Here is a 16,167-nt window from a genome sequence, read left to right as displayed (position 1 = left end):
TTTTAAAGTTTGTTTGTTTGTTTGTTTCTCACTGATTACTTTTCTTCTATTTTACATTGCTTTGTAGAAGAAAAGGAGAACTAAGGAGGCATTTCAAAAGAGGTTTCAGCAAATTCTAGTATATAAGCAGTCTTGATACACTTTGATGAGTAAGAAATACTTTGGGCTGTGTATAGAACAAATAGGAAGAAATTAAACCCATTAAAAATTACAAGTTGTTGTTGCAATGGATACAAGCAGAAGATTGATTTATCCTAAAGCAGTATCTTCTCTACTCAGAAATGTTACTTCATGTGTGAAGTTCTCTCCTTTAAACTCACTTATTTCTAACAGGCTGGCATCATCCAGAGAGGGTAAATTACAAGCATTTGAGGTGCAGAAAGTGTAGACAGTGCTGAACAATCTGTTTGGCTGCAGACTTTATTCCCTTCCCTGCAGGAAGGACAAGCTCCTCCAGGTTAAGAAGAACACCTAAATTATATGCTGCAGAGAGAAGACGATTCCTGTTCAGATTAAAAAAATACAGTCAGCTGTCCATTAAACTGAAGTAATAAGAACCTGAGATTTTCTAGATAAGAGGGAAAACTGATACCACTGGCACCATGCAGACAATGCAGTGTTAAACTTTACCTAAATATCCTTTCCGGACCCACATTAGCTTTCTGCAGAGCTGTTGAGTCTCTGCACCATGCTCTCTAAAGCTCTTGCTCTGCCAGGATTTCTAAGTTCTGAAGCAGAGCATCAGTTCTGGATAGCTTAGCACGTTGTCTGTGCCCATGGTACAGTTTATCCACAGATCAGATAATATGTCCCAAAAAAAATGTCTGTGGGCTGTACTCTGGTTATTACCAAACACCTGAAATAATGTAAAGGTACTTTTAAATAAACGTAATTCTACAGATGCGCAGAATATGTATTGCAAAAAAATCCAAACAAACAATAAAACCCAAGCACAGTAATCTGTTATCTCAAATGAAGCAGTACCATTTTATTATTTGCGTGTTCAACAAAAGTACAATGAACCCCAGAAGTGTTCAATGGCTCTTCCTGCAGCTCAGTAAGAGACAGAACCAGAGAGCTGTTTCTCTAAGAATTCCAGACAAGATACTTATGCTATAGCCTGGGCTTCCTTCCAGAAACTTCCCCAGCCACTTTCGGAAAAATGGGATGCACATTGGTGGGTGAATACACACAATGAACAAACATCTTTAACAAACTGGCAACTGTGACTCTTATCGTTCCATCATTTCAGTAGTATGAGGTTTAAAACAACAGTTCATGCTTTCAGCAATCTAAAATGTGCTTTTAGTGCCTTTTAAAATTACAAAATGCCTCTGATACATATACCTCAAGTAACTCTGGCATTTCTGGGCAGTGGTAATAGCCACTTTTAGGTTAGCAGAAGGCTGCTAAAGAAAGTGTCTGGGCAATACTGCAATCACAGTTTTACTTTTGAGTTACCAGCTCTGTGCTTGCACATCAGCAATATTGTGCAGGAACTCAGTGCGAACTTGATGTGTATGAACTTTTCCCTCAGAAATCCACACACATGTATCAACCAAACCACTCCCTTGAAATGGCCATAGTATTTGAAAAAAAGAAGCAGCAGAAGCCCAAGATTGGGGAAGGTTATCCCAAACTTTCTTTTGTATCTAAAAGCATGTACATAAAATATGTAGTACAGAGCTGATACACATTTACAATTTAGCAAAACATGAATTAAAAACAATCACACCATACTCTCCCAAAATATTTCAGGTTGCGTTTGTGCCTCATCAACGGAGGAGTGACTTTCACCCTCTAAGGGATGGGTTTATATTCACAGATCACAAAAGCAAGCAGTATCTGACAGATTCTCTGCTATTATTTGATGGCCCTATATACAGACAATCCATAAATCCTAACTCAGTCCTTACTTCAGTGAAAATTTTGTCTGACCAAGGGCCAAATCCACAAAAAACATCAACAATCCTCTCAAACTAAAATGCAAATTTAGCCTTGTAACCTTTCAAGTAAGGCTGCACAGAACTTACCAGCTCATACAGAAGGCAGAGCCACTTACTCTTCAAGATACGCATTACAGGGTGTTTGCTGTAAAAAAATAATTTCAGTTATACTCCCCTAAATATTTATTATGTAGTTCAAACTGAGTTGCTTAGGCACCAGCAGCTACAAGAGTAATTACAACAGATGACATAGTAGCTGTTTTTCAACACAGGCAAAACTCCTTCACTCTCCCCTGAAGCAGGATCTCAGCCATGATGTCCTTCTACCTTCATCTCTCTCTCACCCCCTCAGAAGCCTCTTCCATTCCAGGGTTTTGCTGCCTGCCTACCAAGGATACAGGGCCCAGCTCTGGAATGACAGTGAAGGCCAGAGGACTATGCCATGTGTCTGCCCAGTGCAGACCCTTCCCCTGCCTAAGCAGGGGGGTGGTGGTGAGCATGCTAAAGCCTCAGAGCTCCTAACATCCCATCTAACTTTTGCATGAGTTAGCAAATAAATAATTGCTTTTTGCTTCTCAGTTGTGTATATCCTCAAGGTGCCTGAACAAGTTGTCACAAACCGGCACAACTTGTCAGGATGTTGAAACATGGTTCACTTTCCTTATTGGAAAAGTTTGTTAGTGGAACCAAGGGGTCTGCATGTGGTGCCTGCCTCTCTCAGAGGAACAGCCCCTGCAAGATGACTCGTCAGGTGCAATACTGAATCACTCCTCCTGCCACAGCCACAAATTTAGACTGACTGCAAATGTATAGTTTAACGAATTAAAATGTTTTATTAGGGAATTTAACACAATTTAGGGGAAGAAGGGTTCAGGTGAGATAGGGTCTTTGAAACACCAAGTACTTACACATGTACTCATATCTGAATACACCTTATTATTTACACATCCAGATTAACCTTTATTATCTAAGAGGGGAAGGAGGGAAATGCCTGATCCTGTCCCATATGGGGTCATGGTTTGTGTGGAGGTGAGGCAGGAACACCTTAGGGAGGGAATGATCCCAAAATGCAATCCCTTACTTTATTCCTGAGATGGTCTAGGTATTTATGTATTATTTATGTATTATCACCTCAGACGATGTCATTCCATTTCTATTCCATTGGTCCAGCTTTTGCAGAAGCCATCCCGACACTGCAACTGTACATTCCTCTACTTACTGAAAGCTAAAGCAAGGTTTTAGTTATGTACCAGGACTATCTTTAACCTCTGTCCCATCTACACTGGTAAGTGGATATTCTACTTGCTGCCTTTAAGTAACCTTATGCTCATACAAGAAAGTGGAACTTAAACCACACAACTACAGACACATTAGTAATATAATTGCTAGTTTTGGGTTGTACCATTAAAACTCAAAACATGTTTTCAGCACATTTATAACAGTTGTATTTGAGTTGTTATTAAAGGCCAATGTGAATAGCCATAATACTTTCAATTACTATTTGAAATATCCCCCAAATAATTGCTCTATTTTTGTTAAATTCTTACCAAAAAATATTTTGATCTATAGAACTCCACCATCTACCAAAACCTAGATCTTATAACAATATAGTGTCAGGGCTTTTTTTTTTTTAAACGAATAATGAAACAAAGATGAATCGTATTATCATACAAACCAGTTTTATCACTTTCACATTTACAAATATACATGTTGTTCATGAAAACATTAAAAAAAAAGCCAGAGCTTTTCAGACAAGAAGAAAATAAATCAGATACAGATAATTCAAGAATATATTAACAGTAGCAAAACCATTCATACATTAGGTAAAAATTAATGTTTGCTCCCAAGCCAGTGTTCCTCGTTCTGTAACCATCTATGTCCTTCTTGTTTCGAGGTGCCTCAGTGAATGTTATGGCTGAATAAAAATAGATTTATCCAAGAATGACACAGATACAATTTCTAGAGATTCCATCATCCGGATATGGGAGCAGTTTGCTTGTGAATACATCCAGGACAGCAGTGCAGAGAATCATGAACAAACAAATCACATTCCACGCAAAATGCATTCTGACACACTTTACATACGTAAACCTGTGTGGAAAAGACAGAAAATCAAGTCAAATTAGAAAAAAAAAAATCAACACAATCATAGCACTACAGTAGGGCAACAGTTGTGTCGGCAAGACAGTGTAAATAGACTGTATTAGTAACATCACAGAAACCCAACTGAATTAAAGTTTCTAACAGCAAGTATGTCCAAAGGGCTGGGCTTGAGTCATTGTAGATGCTTTCAAATGGCTAATAGCTGAAGCCTTTTTTGCAACTCTGGAAATTCCCTTCCCATACATACAGACTTTGCAGTCTAAAAAAGATGTGACTATGAAACAAAGAACTCTAGTTAAAAATGAGATAAACTTCCACAAATATTTTTCTGGTCTTTAGAAGACTATACTAAGGGATCACTTCTGCTTCTGACACCCCTCAATGCAAATTCCAATGCAGTTCAGCATACTTACATTTTGATCTTTCATTTCTCCCTGGCAGCCTTGACAATACCTAAAAGCAAAATTGTGTGTTTTAACTGAAAAAAGTAAAGATTGTGTAAAATGGTGTTTAAAAAACTACGTATTACTAAATATTTCTTATTGCCAGAGATGCCAAAAAATGCCCCAACATTCAATAGTGTCTCCAGCAGCAAAGATGCTGCTGCCATCTACTTCTATTTTTGTGACAAAAAATGTAAAAGGTTGACAGGCATACTCATTATCACAAATATGATCTACATACCGTTCCCCCTGATACTCTTCCAGAGGCACTTCCTGAAAGGCATCCAAAGGAAACAAGTGATGGTAAGACCGAGCCAGGTGAGGCGCAGACACTAATGTAAGACCTGAAATTAAAGAGACATCAAAATTCTTACAAGAGAGGACTTACACAAAAGCTTTTCTGTATTAAACAAAGCAAAAAGAAAAAGAGATTCTTTAATTACTCAATGGTTCAGAGTTTTTCAGAAATAAAAATCTAAAATTATTTGTTCATTAGCTTCCATAATCCGAACCTGTAATCCTTTCCATAATTAAATCCAAATATAAATTGAAGAACAAATTGCCCAAATTCCTAATTAAAGGTTTAGCCATTCTTCAGAAGCACTGTAAAGTTAGCAAGTTTTTGATCCTCATGCTATAAACAAAATGCAATGACAGAAGAGTCTTCCAATTAAATCTAAATCCACAACTCCTTTGACAACGACTGATCTGCTGCTTCATGTTACCAGTTACAGTGGTTCCCAACAACAAGGCTCTGCTGCAGCCTGCTGTAACCCTGCAGAAGCCACTCCACAGCCTTGTTTCACCTAAAACAGGTCTGCTGGTTTGGGCTGGGATAGAGATTATTCTCTTCATAGTAGCTGGTATGGGACTGTGTTTTGGATTTGTGCTGAAAACAGTGTTGACAACACAGGGATGTTTGCATTATTGTTAAGCAGTGCTCACACAGAGACAAGGCATGTTTTGCTTCTCACACCATCCCACCAGTGCCATAGGCTGTGGGGGCACAAGAAGTTGGGAGGGGACATAGCTGGGACAGCTGATGTCAAATGACCACAGGGGTACTCCAGACCACATGATGTCATGCTGTGCAATAAAAGCTGGGGGAAGAAGGCAGAAAGAGGGAAGGACATTCAGAGTTACAACCTTGATTTTCTCAAGTAACTGAGAAACTCAAGTAACACGAGAGAGCCTTGCTTTCCTGGAGATGGCTGCGGATGGGAAGCAGTGAATGAATTCCTTACTCTGCTTATCTTGTGCGTGTGGCTTTTGCTTTACCTATTAAAGAGTCTTTATCTCAACCCACGTTTTCCCACTTTTACACTTCCAATTCTCTCTCCCATCCCACCAGGGTGGGTGAGAGGAGTAAGAGGCTGGATGTGCAACTGGCTCTGGGGGACTTGGTTGCCAGCTGGGGTTAAAGCATAACAACTGGCTACTATCAGCTGGGGCATGGGTTGGCACTAACTTCATTGCTCACCCACATGCTGTGTAAACTCCTGAGTTCTTGTTCTGCTGACAGCTGCCCCCCTGGAGAATCTGTTGCTGATACACAAGATTTCTCCAGTAACACTGTTACCTTGAGAAACTAAACACAAACTGATAGGAAAATCTTGACATGAAACTAAGACAAGGTGACCCAAATCTAGAAATATTTCATCCTCTTGCCAAATACACACATCTTGATAACACCTACCAAGTTTTAGTCATACTCATGTAGAAGCTAACAAGATAAAAGCTGTTGCCCACTCAACATTAATACAAAAAAAAAAAGAAAAGCTAATCCTCCCTCACATACTCATTATGGCCAAAGAGGAGAAGGGGTGGTGTGGAGAGGAGAGATACCATTGGTTGCACTGGCTCTTATTGTTTGCAAGACTGAAGGGCTTATATTTACATCTCTATACCCTTATGTGTCACTGGGCACCCAGCTCTCAGGTTCAACTTTGAAACCTTTAGTCCAGACTCAGGGAGGGGGTATTTCTGTGCTTTTACTCCGAAACACTCTTTATCCTTATGGCCTTGCACTGAGGAATATGAAACACTGGTGTGCCTGTTGAATTAGAATTCTTGAGGAAGTTAATATAATTCATATGTGAATTGCCCTTCTTCCCCCCTTTGCTTTAGAGCTTTTAGTCGATAACATTACACCAGGGAATATGATACAGCCCTACTGTTACTGGTACTGCACTGACAGTCCCTTGTATTAAGCTAACACCCCAGGACATAGGAATGCAGGGTTCTTAAAGCAGAGATGGCTTTTAATTTCTAAGTATAGTTGAATTTTTCCACTCCTCAACTCTGTTACCATTAAGTCCTAATTCATCTGCTCATGTTTTATTGTTACTCACCACAGACTTTGCATTCCACAGGAAGTTCACAGTATTTGGCTCTGCACTGGGGACAGAAATATCCACCCAGTGTAAGACCCGGCTCACTGTTGTTTTCCAAATGTCTGGAGTAGAGAGACAATAAAGGACCTAAGAGATGACACTACAATACTACATAACTACAAATATTACATATTCTCACAACAAATTGCTTTAAAAGTTTCAGTAGCTTTCACGCAACAGTTCCACGTGTGTGGAAAACAATTGATAGGGTGAGGAATCTGTAACCACATTTTCCTACAGAAACGAAACAAAGACCAAATTTTCCCAGGCTAAGGAGCCAATATATCTTTAAAAATAAAGTTATGAAAGATAACAGCTTTAGTATCTATTCTTACACATAAACAAATATTCTGTACTGACTTTAAGATGCACATTAGTACTTAATCCTATTAGTACTTATTCTTTCAAACACCAGACACTTTTTTCTTCTGAAAATTCAGACTCCCTTATGATCCCTAAAAGCTATTATTCCTTTAATTGAGAAGAGCACTGGCACATTAAGCTAATGAGGCCTCTGTTTGAAACTTCCCTTTAAAATCTCACTAGTACATAGATTGAAAATACTTTATTCCAGATTATACTCCTCATCCTCGCCATTACCTTTATGGTGATGAAAATACTTGAATCCAGAAATGCAAGTAAAATGGGCATTAATTACTTTAATACCTTTTAGCACCCTTGCATTCTTATTGCTCCACAAGACAACTGAAAGCCATTTGCTACCTTAAAAATGTCAAATGTAAATTTTAAAAAGCATATTTAGCAGAGGTAACTATAGCAACATACTGGTGTGCAAATGGAAATAAAATTTCTACTGAGAATTTGCAAGACATTACTTACTATTTCTTCATGTTATTTTGCAATACTTTAACTGACAAACGGATTTCCTAAATATGACCTACTATTGAATTCTAATCAACTCTACTTACGCCATGCTGAAGGAGGGCTTTGCATCTTGATCAGATAGAGAAGCAATAGTATGCTGAGGAAAACCTGAAAAGAAACACATCCCATATTACTATTTTGAACACACAAGCAATCTTTCAATTTCCTACTTCAGTTGAGAATTTTCAAGATTAAGGCCTATGTCTTGTTTTGGTTTTGTGGTGTTTGGGTTTTTTTGTTGTTGTTATAGGAGAAATAATACACTGTTACTAGGTATCAAAATATTCTGAAAGGTCTCTATCTACATCCACCAACAAATCCCTCACTGTACTTCCCCCTGCTGAATAAAAGTCCTTTAGTAGACTTCATATTAACTGAAGCTTCCTGGAACCCCATTCATGAAGAACAGCTAAATAAAAAATTAAGTGCAATGCCAGAAAAGCAGAAAGAGCACTACATGAATGTGCACTTGAATAATGGTTTCTGATTAATGAGAAAATATGTATACATGTAGACACCAAGCGTATGTTCACCTTCCAAGTGCAGTACATGACAGATAAGAGTATCACACTTCACAGAGACTGAACAGATACCACTCCTTCTACCACTTATTTTTTAGAGCTCATGCCAAGTAGGTAGTTAATTTTTTGACTGCTACTCAGGATTTACCTATAACAAGTAAATCTCTTCAATATTTAGATCTACATGTAAAAATGCATAGCTTCTTGTTTGTGAAAATGGGTGGATCAAAGTGAGAAGTCAGTGCTTTACCTCATGGCATTAGAGTTCCTATTCTGGTTTAACTCCAGGCTTAAAATTATTGAGAAACACATCAGGAGAAGAAAAGGTAACTAATCCATTTTTTAAAGAACACAACAGTGCTCCTAACAAACATGTACTACGTGGCCAAAAAGATGGCTGTCACAGTCAATTAAGCTTATAATAGCTGCTTTCTGCAGAGAAAAATCTTGAGGAATAAACAAAATAGTTTTTCATTCTTCATTTTTAAGTATGACATTTATAGTAGTTACTGTGCAAGCAGTATCACTCCATTGTTTTCAACTGCAGTTGAGTAATTTGTCTTAATTATTTTAATTCTTAGATTCATTTAACTGGACTTCTCTGCAGGAACATCAAGAAAATTGATACCTATTTGGCAAAATAAAAGTTAAAACAAAGAAAACCAATTGTGTAATGTCTTCATTATACTTCTAACTATTTGTGTGGCTCTAGCACATCAGATGCAAAGACAGAAAAAGCCAAGGGCTGTAAATCCTGTGGTAGGAATTCTGCAAAACCATATCCTACCCATCCGAATGAGGGAGCACTCAGAACTTGAACTGGCAGGTGGAGGACTAACATGATGCATCAGCAGCTCCTTATAATGACTTTCATCTAAAATAACGTGGTATGTTCCTGTCACAAAGAAAGAAATGCCTTACTCTCAGATAAAGAGCAGGTAAGAACACAAACACATCCCCCAAATGACAGAAAACAACTAAAGTAAAAAAAATAATTTAGCCAACCCTGTTCCTAAAAAAGTCCTGTCAATGCTTCTGAAAATGACAAGTTTTAAAATTAGTAACACCAGAATATTTATTTAGATATAAACGCCCACAGCTTTTTCTCTATTATTACTCTGTAGCAATGGTATTGTAAGAGCTACCATTGTAGTAATTGACATTAACATGTTACATTAATTAAGTTCCACATCACATAGCTGTATATGTGGAACACTAACTTTTATAATACAAGTATTTCTTCTGTCAAGAAATGCAGCTACCAGCTGATACTAATTTCATTAAATACTGTATATTTTGTAGATTTGGGAAAACTAGATTTTCTCCAGCACAACAGAATATTCATCCTTAAATACTGAAATGCATTACTGAAAATATGACAAATTAGCCACTTAATTTTGATTTTTAACTTGTATTAACAGTGTAACTACTGAACTTCAGATACATACCACCTGTTTCTCGGGCAAGTACTGTACAGACTCGAACTTCAGCACTTAGGCCAATGACAGACACTCTGATCTTGACTGCTTTTAAACACTTTAAATGGAAAAAGAAAGCACACTCAAATTGATATGCAGAACAGAAAACAGTAAAAAGGTTAATAGTTTTAAATTCAAATTAATTGGCAACAACACTGCAACTGTATGTTTTTAGTCCAACAGCTTGGATGTTCAAGGTAGTAGTCAAACTTCGCTTCTGTACCTTAATTAGATCATAGATGTTGGCTGGATCACATGTTGTCAGACTGCTGAAGACTACCAAAACCTCTCTGCTTGTATGTCCTGGCATGTGCCTAAAGAAAGTATAGAGTTAATTTTCTTCAGTAAACTAAGCTACTTGTATGCTAAAGTTTCCAAGACTAAAGTCAGAACATGACATGATATGAAGTCCCCTACAAATTAAAAACAACTGTAGTTAAGATCCTCCTCTGAGCACCAGAATTTCACCTTCCAAAAGCCAAACCTTTCTATTACCTAAAATACAGTATTTGATTGTGTAGCTGCTACATGATTGTTTGCTCTAATGCTTAAGTTAACCCTGTACCTTATTTGTAGAAGTAAAATTCACCTTCAAACTAGCAACACTGCACCTAGTCCTCCTGACTTATTAAAATAAAAATTTCTAGTAAGCTTATAGGTATAAATCCATTACTTTTAGCTACTGTCTTTTAGTTCTTAATGGAAAACTCTCTTCCAACTAGTAATTAAAATAATTGCTATGACACTGACTGCTAGCTTTGTTCTGTCAGTATTTCTAGCTATAATTATTTCTTAAAACATTCTTCCACAAATGTTTATCCCATCTCAATACCTCACACAGCAAAAAAGGTTTTTACATCTATCCTACCTAAAAATTTACCTTTCTGAAGTGTGCCTAAGTATGCCAAAACCATCACCAGATTACTGTGATTCGGGGCTGTTTCTTTTCACTTATCATTATTAACTCCTAATACTGCCCTCTGTTGTACATTAGCCTTCTAGTAAAAAATCACTGCAGGGTCTTTCATCACCATATTCATACACAACACGAAATAATCTACTTTGTTGTAACATATTCTTACTTTTTATAAACAGCAAACAGAAGCATCTTGTGTTAGAAAATTAATTTCTGCACTACTAACATCTTAACAGTCTAAGAGGACATGAAGTGGCCTTTCAAGACTCAGGTCAGCATGATGCAGTATGTTAGCCTGTAAAAAATACTGTCTCTACCTCCCCAAAAACTCACAATCAGCATTATACTATTTATGGAACACAAAGAAAACAAAAAAACCTCCATGTATATACTAACTTTAAAGTCTGCATGGCCAAATTTAGTGAATTATATAGAGAAGGCTCTCCACTGCAGTTCATATCCACTGCTTTCTTCAGAGCAGTTATGTGCTTTTTTGAGTTACCTGTAAGTGAAAAGAAACAATTCACCTGGAGTAACAAGCTAAAAGAATTTAAATATTTAAACTATATATTTAATGAAGGATACCCAAGCAGCAATGGTTTTCAAACTGGCTTGTAACTCTATGTTTCTCACCCGATATTGACCTCTTGATCAGAATGCAGAGAACAGTAAAACAATATAGTAACAGAAAGACATTTACTAAAAAGACACTCAATTGTTAGAAACCCGAAAGAATAAAATCACCATTAGGTATCATTAGGCATCACTAGGCTCTTAACGTGAGTGTGAAGTGTCTCACAAAGCGCTTCAGCAGGAACAGAGTTTAGTTTCCTCTCTCGTCCTCACAGTACTGTCAAGGACTGGCTGGTTGTCAAAGTCCTCAATAAAGTTACTCCAGTTTACAGGTGAATAAAGAGAAAAAAAAAAAGACTTCATCTTTATAGCTACACAGCTTGTAGTGAGAGCAGGCAGGAACCTTCTGAACATCAGATCAGATCTCACAGAACACAAGAGATGCCATACCACACAAAATTAACATGGCTAAGACTTGATCACAAGCATGTGATGACAATTGTAGATCAAAACAGATCAAAATAAAGACTCTGGCTGCAGATAAATTGCAATAACTTCACTTGGAGTTAATGCATCCTCATTTTCAGCAGTGTAATCCAGGTAGAAATTATAATTTCAATGCAAGAAATGAAAACACCTCCGATTTAACAAAAATATACTACCTCCCTACCTGAGAGTTCTGTCATTTTTTCAGCTCTTTTACTCTTGGTTACAATTAAGCCAATCTGCAGAAGGGAGAGGAAAAAAGAAATAATAAAAAAAAAAGGCAAAACCTTTCCTAGCAAGTTTAAAAGTCAGTTGATTTACATTTTGCTGTAGTTTACCCAATACTTCTACAGGAATCAGAATTACTTAACAACACAAGTGTTCTTGTAAGTGTAACAACAGCAGCATAACACCATGCACTGGTTAACACACATTCCTGTATCTTCTGTACTTTTGCCACAAGGTACAGAAATAAATCTTCTAAAATTCTAAACACCTGAACATGAATATAATCTAGTCTTCTGTGTTAAAATTTATGTTCAGGAAAAAGGGAATAGATGGGTTCTTATTTTCATTAATTCAGGTAGAAACAAGAATTTCATGAGACTGAGGAGGAAGGGATGGGAAGGAACACATCAACTGAAAACAGTTTACTAGATAGTGTTAAAACTAAAAGTAACTTTAAAATAATTTTCAGTTACTTGTTTCTTGCATGATTGTACATACCTGACTAATAGGATTTTGGTCAAAGTACTCTTCAACAAAATATTCCAGTAACTATAAAGAAAAATTAAGACTGTTAAAAACTAAATACAGTTTTATTCCACACAGATGAAATAGGTGGTACTCACAAAACATCCAGTACAGTTTAAAAAAAGTTGGCGGAAAAAGGGAGGTGCCCTTCCTTTCCATTCTCCTTTCACCCAATCCCTTCCATCCCTCTCCTTCCTCCATTACATGTTACCAATGGAATGTAAATTTCAGACATCAGCCATCCCTTATTTAATTGACTTCATATGATACAGTTCTAGGTTATTGTTGGCTCAAATGGAAGTTCACAATACAATAAAAAGCACTCATCTGTACAAAATCATCAAAACCCAGGACCTCATTGCTTAGTATTGCTAAAGAAGACCATACAGTACAAAATGTACAGTTCAAGTCCTCCACAGTCTGAAGCAGCAATCCAGTTCAACTCCTGTCTAGCATCCGTTCAAACCAGAATTCATCAAAACACAACTTTAAGAAAAAAAATATATCAAGATGTGTAATGAAAGTATGTTTAATCTTCTTTCATCCTTGATCATGGGAAATGCTTCAGGTGAACTTCCACAGACTTTTCATAATATGTCTTTTTCCCCAATACGTCCTTATAAAGTGTTTTTACTGCACAGCAGCACTTGTGCGAGGCAGACTAACATCACACAGATCTTAGTGTTAAAAAAAACCACAACGAAACAGGAAAATTACAGACTAGCAACAGAAACAAGGCAAAAAAAATAGGGATGAGAAGAGATGATGAGGCTATGCATGTAATGTAGTCACAGGAGGAGCCTGCCACTCTTGTAAATGCAAAACACAACACAGAAAAAGTGGATTAATGAGAGAAAACCTCTGAATGCAGAAATACCTTCAAAGTGCAAGTAAGTCTGTTTGGTTTTAAGTCTTGATCCTCCATGGTTCTTGATCCATCAACAACCACATAAAGGTGACGCATCTGCATTTCCACCAGAAATGATTATCACTTATAGAACAGATATTTAAATTAACTGTTCATTATACCATTTTCTTAAAAAAGCAACCAATTTCTCTCTCAAATGGGCAAAATTCAGTATACCAAGCTATGCAATCAACAGCAAATGAAAAAGTAATGCATTTTTTCCACTTTGCATGCAAAATAAAGAGACTACTTGAAAAACACACTGTCCCTTTCCTCTCGTGATATGCTGCAAAATATACATAGTTTGAACCATTATCTCTTAGTCTAAAAAGCTCAGTGTTGTATCAAGTAATGCTGTTATCTACAACTCCTTTAAATTATGCCCATTTTTCACATGAAGAAAAGTTGACAGGAGTGTGTGATGATACTGCTGTTGCAGAACACACCCTGACACAGCAAATGCGCCAAACCTCCACCTCTGAACACTCACACCCACACTGCCAAGGTGGGTTGTTTGGTGGAAAATGTAAGCTTTGGGCTTATCCTGGTTTGAGCCAGGATGAAGCCACTTTTACTGATTTTTATTCCTTCAGTGAGCTCTCTTTTAACTAGTAGCAGAGTGTCCCAGCTTGGAATGATGACAAACACTGGAATATTTTTCTAACTGCTGGGGCTTCAAGGTCACATCTTTGCTCTGCCAGCTCAGACACTACGGGGAGATCTGTGACCCCCCGTAAGAGGCTGATGTAGACAGACAGCAAAATTGGCCAGAGATATTCCATTCCATGTATCTAGGTAAGCTCAGAGGAAGGTCAGAGATCACAGAAGGAACTTCCTTTCTGCTGCTTCTTTCCTTCCATCCATGGCTGGTGTCCAGGGAGGACTCCATCCATCCATCACCATTGACCCCCAGGCTTGAGCTCTCCTGACCCTCATCACTCTCTCTTTTCTCCAGCAGCTCTGGGACATTTCAGGACTGTTAGCAGCTCAGGAGATGCTGTGGGAGTTGCTGGGGTTGGGGGGAGGCAATAGGGGGTTTGCACATTCCTGAACACATTTGTATATAATTGTATATATGTTTTCTTTATCATTAGTGTTTAATTAAAGCTGTGTAGTTTAGTTCTCAATCTTGTAAAGTCTCTCATTCTCTCTCTCTCCTTCCCTACTGGGGTGGGGGGGGAGGGGACTGAGAGTGTTGCTGTCGATTCTGAGTCAAACAGTGACAGGTCTCAAGCACATGAAGTCAGCAAAAGGGTATTTCAGACTAGGCATAGCACCTCTATTCAAGTAGTTTTGGACTGAGGACAGAAAAGGGTTAAAACATTAACATACCATTCCAAGTCGAACCTGCCCATGGTGTTCATAGAGTCTAATAAAACACAAAAGGATTTAAGTAAGTTGCAAGTGAATGAATGGATCCTAACACAGAGGTCCAAACAAATCCGGTACTGGACACCTGGCAAATACGGAGCAGTAACAAACCACAGACACTTACTTACACTGAAAAAAAAGGCAATTCAGCTACAGAGAGATGCCACGTGTCTCAGAAAACAAACAAACAAAAACTATTTCTTAATGCCAGGTTTAACCTTTAAAACTTCATCCAAATTTAACTGCGTTTAAACATAACAGGAAACAAATCTAGATTTTATCCAGCAATTTTTATGACAGTTTGAAACACTAATCTGGTGCCATGCTACCAAAACCCAGCTTGAAGCACGACCTGGATCCTTGAAAAATGCTGCAGGATTTTCCCTGAGCAGCGCAGACGGCAACGCCAGCGCCCTGCACCGCCCTCCACCAGGCCAAACCCTCTCCTCTTCTGCCAGCAGACACCGGGGCTCCCTAGCCTGCATGCATTCTGCCTCAAAACCAGCGATAAGAACAACTGCTGCTGTTTTATGTCCCGGCGCGGTTCCCCAGCGGAGGCTGGAAGGGGGCAGCGGGGGCCCTGAAGGGGCAGGGACACAAGAACACACGGCCCGCGCTCAGAGGACCTGGTTTCGGAACGGTTAAGTCCTTGTACCTGACCAAACCAGTACTATTCCTAGCATCACAGAATCCTGGGGGCTGGAAGGGGCCTCGAAAGATCATCTAGTCCAACCGGGCTCGCAGCCACACGCAATACCTCTTCCTCTTCGCCTTGAAAAGAATGTCCTCAATAGTCGCCTTCAGGGAGCCGGTTTCGTCTTCTTTGAGAATTTCCCTGGGGCAAAACAGACGGCTGTTGAGCAGGGGGGCAGGTTTTCACCTCCCTTCATCGGCAGGAGGGGAAAAGAGGCACGCTTACCATGTTCTCTCGTAGCCCCCCTCCCAGCGCTTGGTCCGCTCGGGCTCCTCATCCATCCTGGCGGCTTCGCGCGGCGGCCGCGCTCCCGGGAACCCCGCGGGCTGCCCGGGCGGGCTGGAGCAGCTCCCGCCGCAGGGGAAGCCCCGCTACGGCGCTGCAGGGCGGGAGAAGGGGCAGCGAGGAGGGCCCGGGCAGGGCAGGGCAGGGCGGCAGGAGCCGGGCAGGAGCCGGGCCCAGCCTTCCGGCCCAGCCGCCGTCACGGGCCCGCCGGGCGCGGCCCCTTCCGCCGCCAGTTCCGGGGCCGCCGGGCGGTGGTGCCGGGCGGAGCGGGCGGTGGTGCCGGGCCCGGTGTCCCCCCGCCGGGCTTTGCGGGGCGCGGCGCGGGCTCTGCCGCCGGGAACGCCGGCGCAGCCTGCCCTGAGGTGGGGATGCGGCCCGGCCCGGCCCGGCCGGAGCTGTCGGGCCTCTCCCGC

At 39.6% G+C, this 16,167-nt stretch overlaps 1 protein-coding gene across 1 annotated transcript; it reads right to left on the bottom strand.

Moving 5' to 3' along the window:
* Nucleotides 1–2,754: 2,754 nt before the first annotated feature.
* On the bottom strand, nt 2,755–15,965 carry GTF2H2 (general transcription factor IIH subunit 2). The gene is made up of 15 exons (XM_051642846.1): nt 15,695–15,965; nt 15,533–15,610; nt 14,737–14,773; nt 13,375–13,461; nt 12,471–12,521; nt 11,929–11,983; nt 11,082–11,187; nt 9,993–10,083; nt 9,740–9,827; nt 9,079–9,186; nt 7,815–7,878; nt 6,844–6,947; nt 4,734–4,836; nt 4,463–4,502; nt 2,755–4,037 (listed from the first exon to the last, which is right to left on the bottom strand). The coding sequence occupies exons 1-15, from the start codon at nt 15,748–15,750 to the stop codon at nt 3,918–3,920; spliced, it is 1,188 nt and encodes a 395-aa protein (XP_051498806.1). The 5' UTR covers nt 15,751–15,965; the 3' UTR covers nt 2,755–3,917.
* Between the last annotated feature and the right edge of the window lie 202 nt (nt 15,966–16,167).

The sequence above is a fragment of the Apus apus genome, chromosome Z (genome assembly GCF_020740795.1).
Source record: "Apus apus isolate bApuApu2 chromosome Z, bApuApu2.pri.cur, whole genome shotgun sequence".
Taxonomy (NCBI): domain Eukaryota; kingdom Metazoa; phylum Chordata; class Aves; order Apodiformes; family Apodidae; genus Apus; species Apus apus.
Note: the sequence above shows the minus strand (reverse complement) of the source record. Positions and strands in the feature narration are given on the sequence as shown.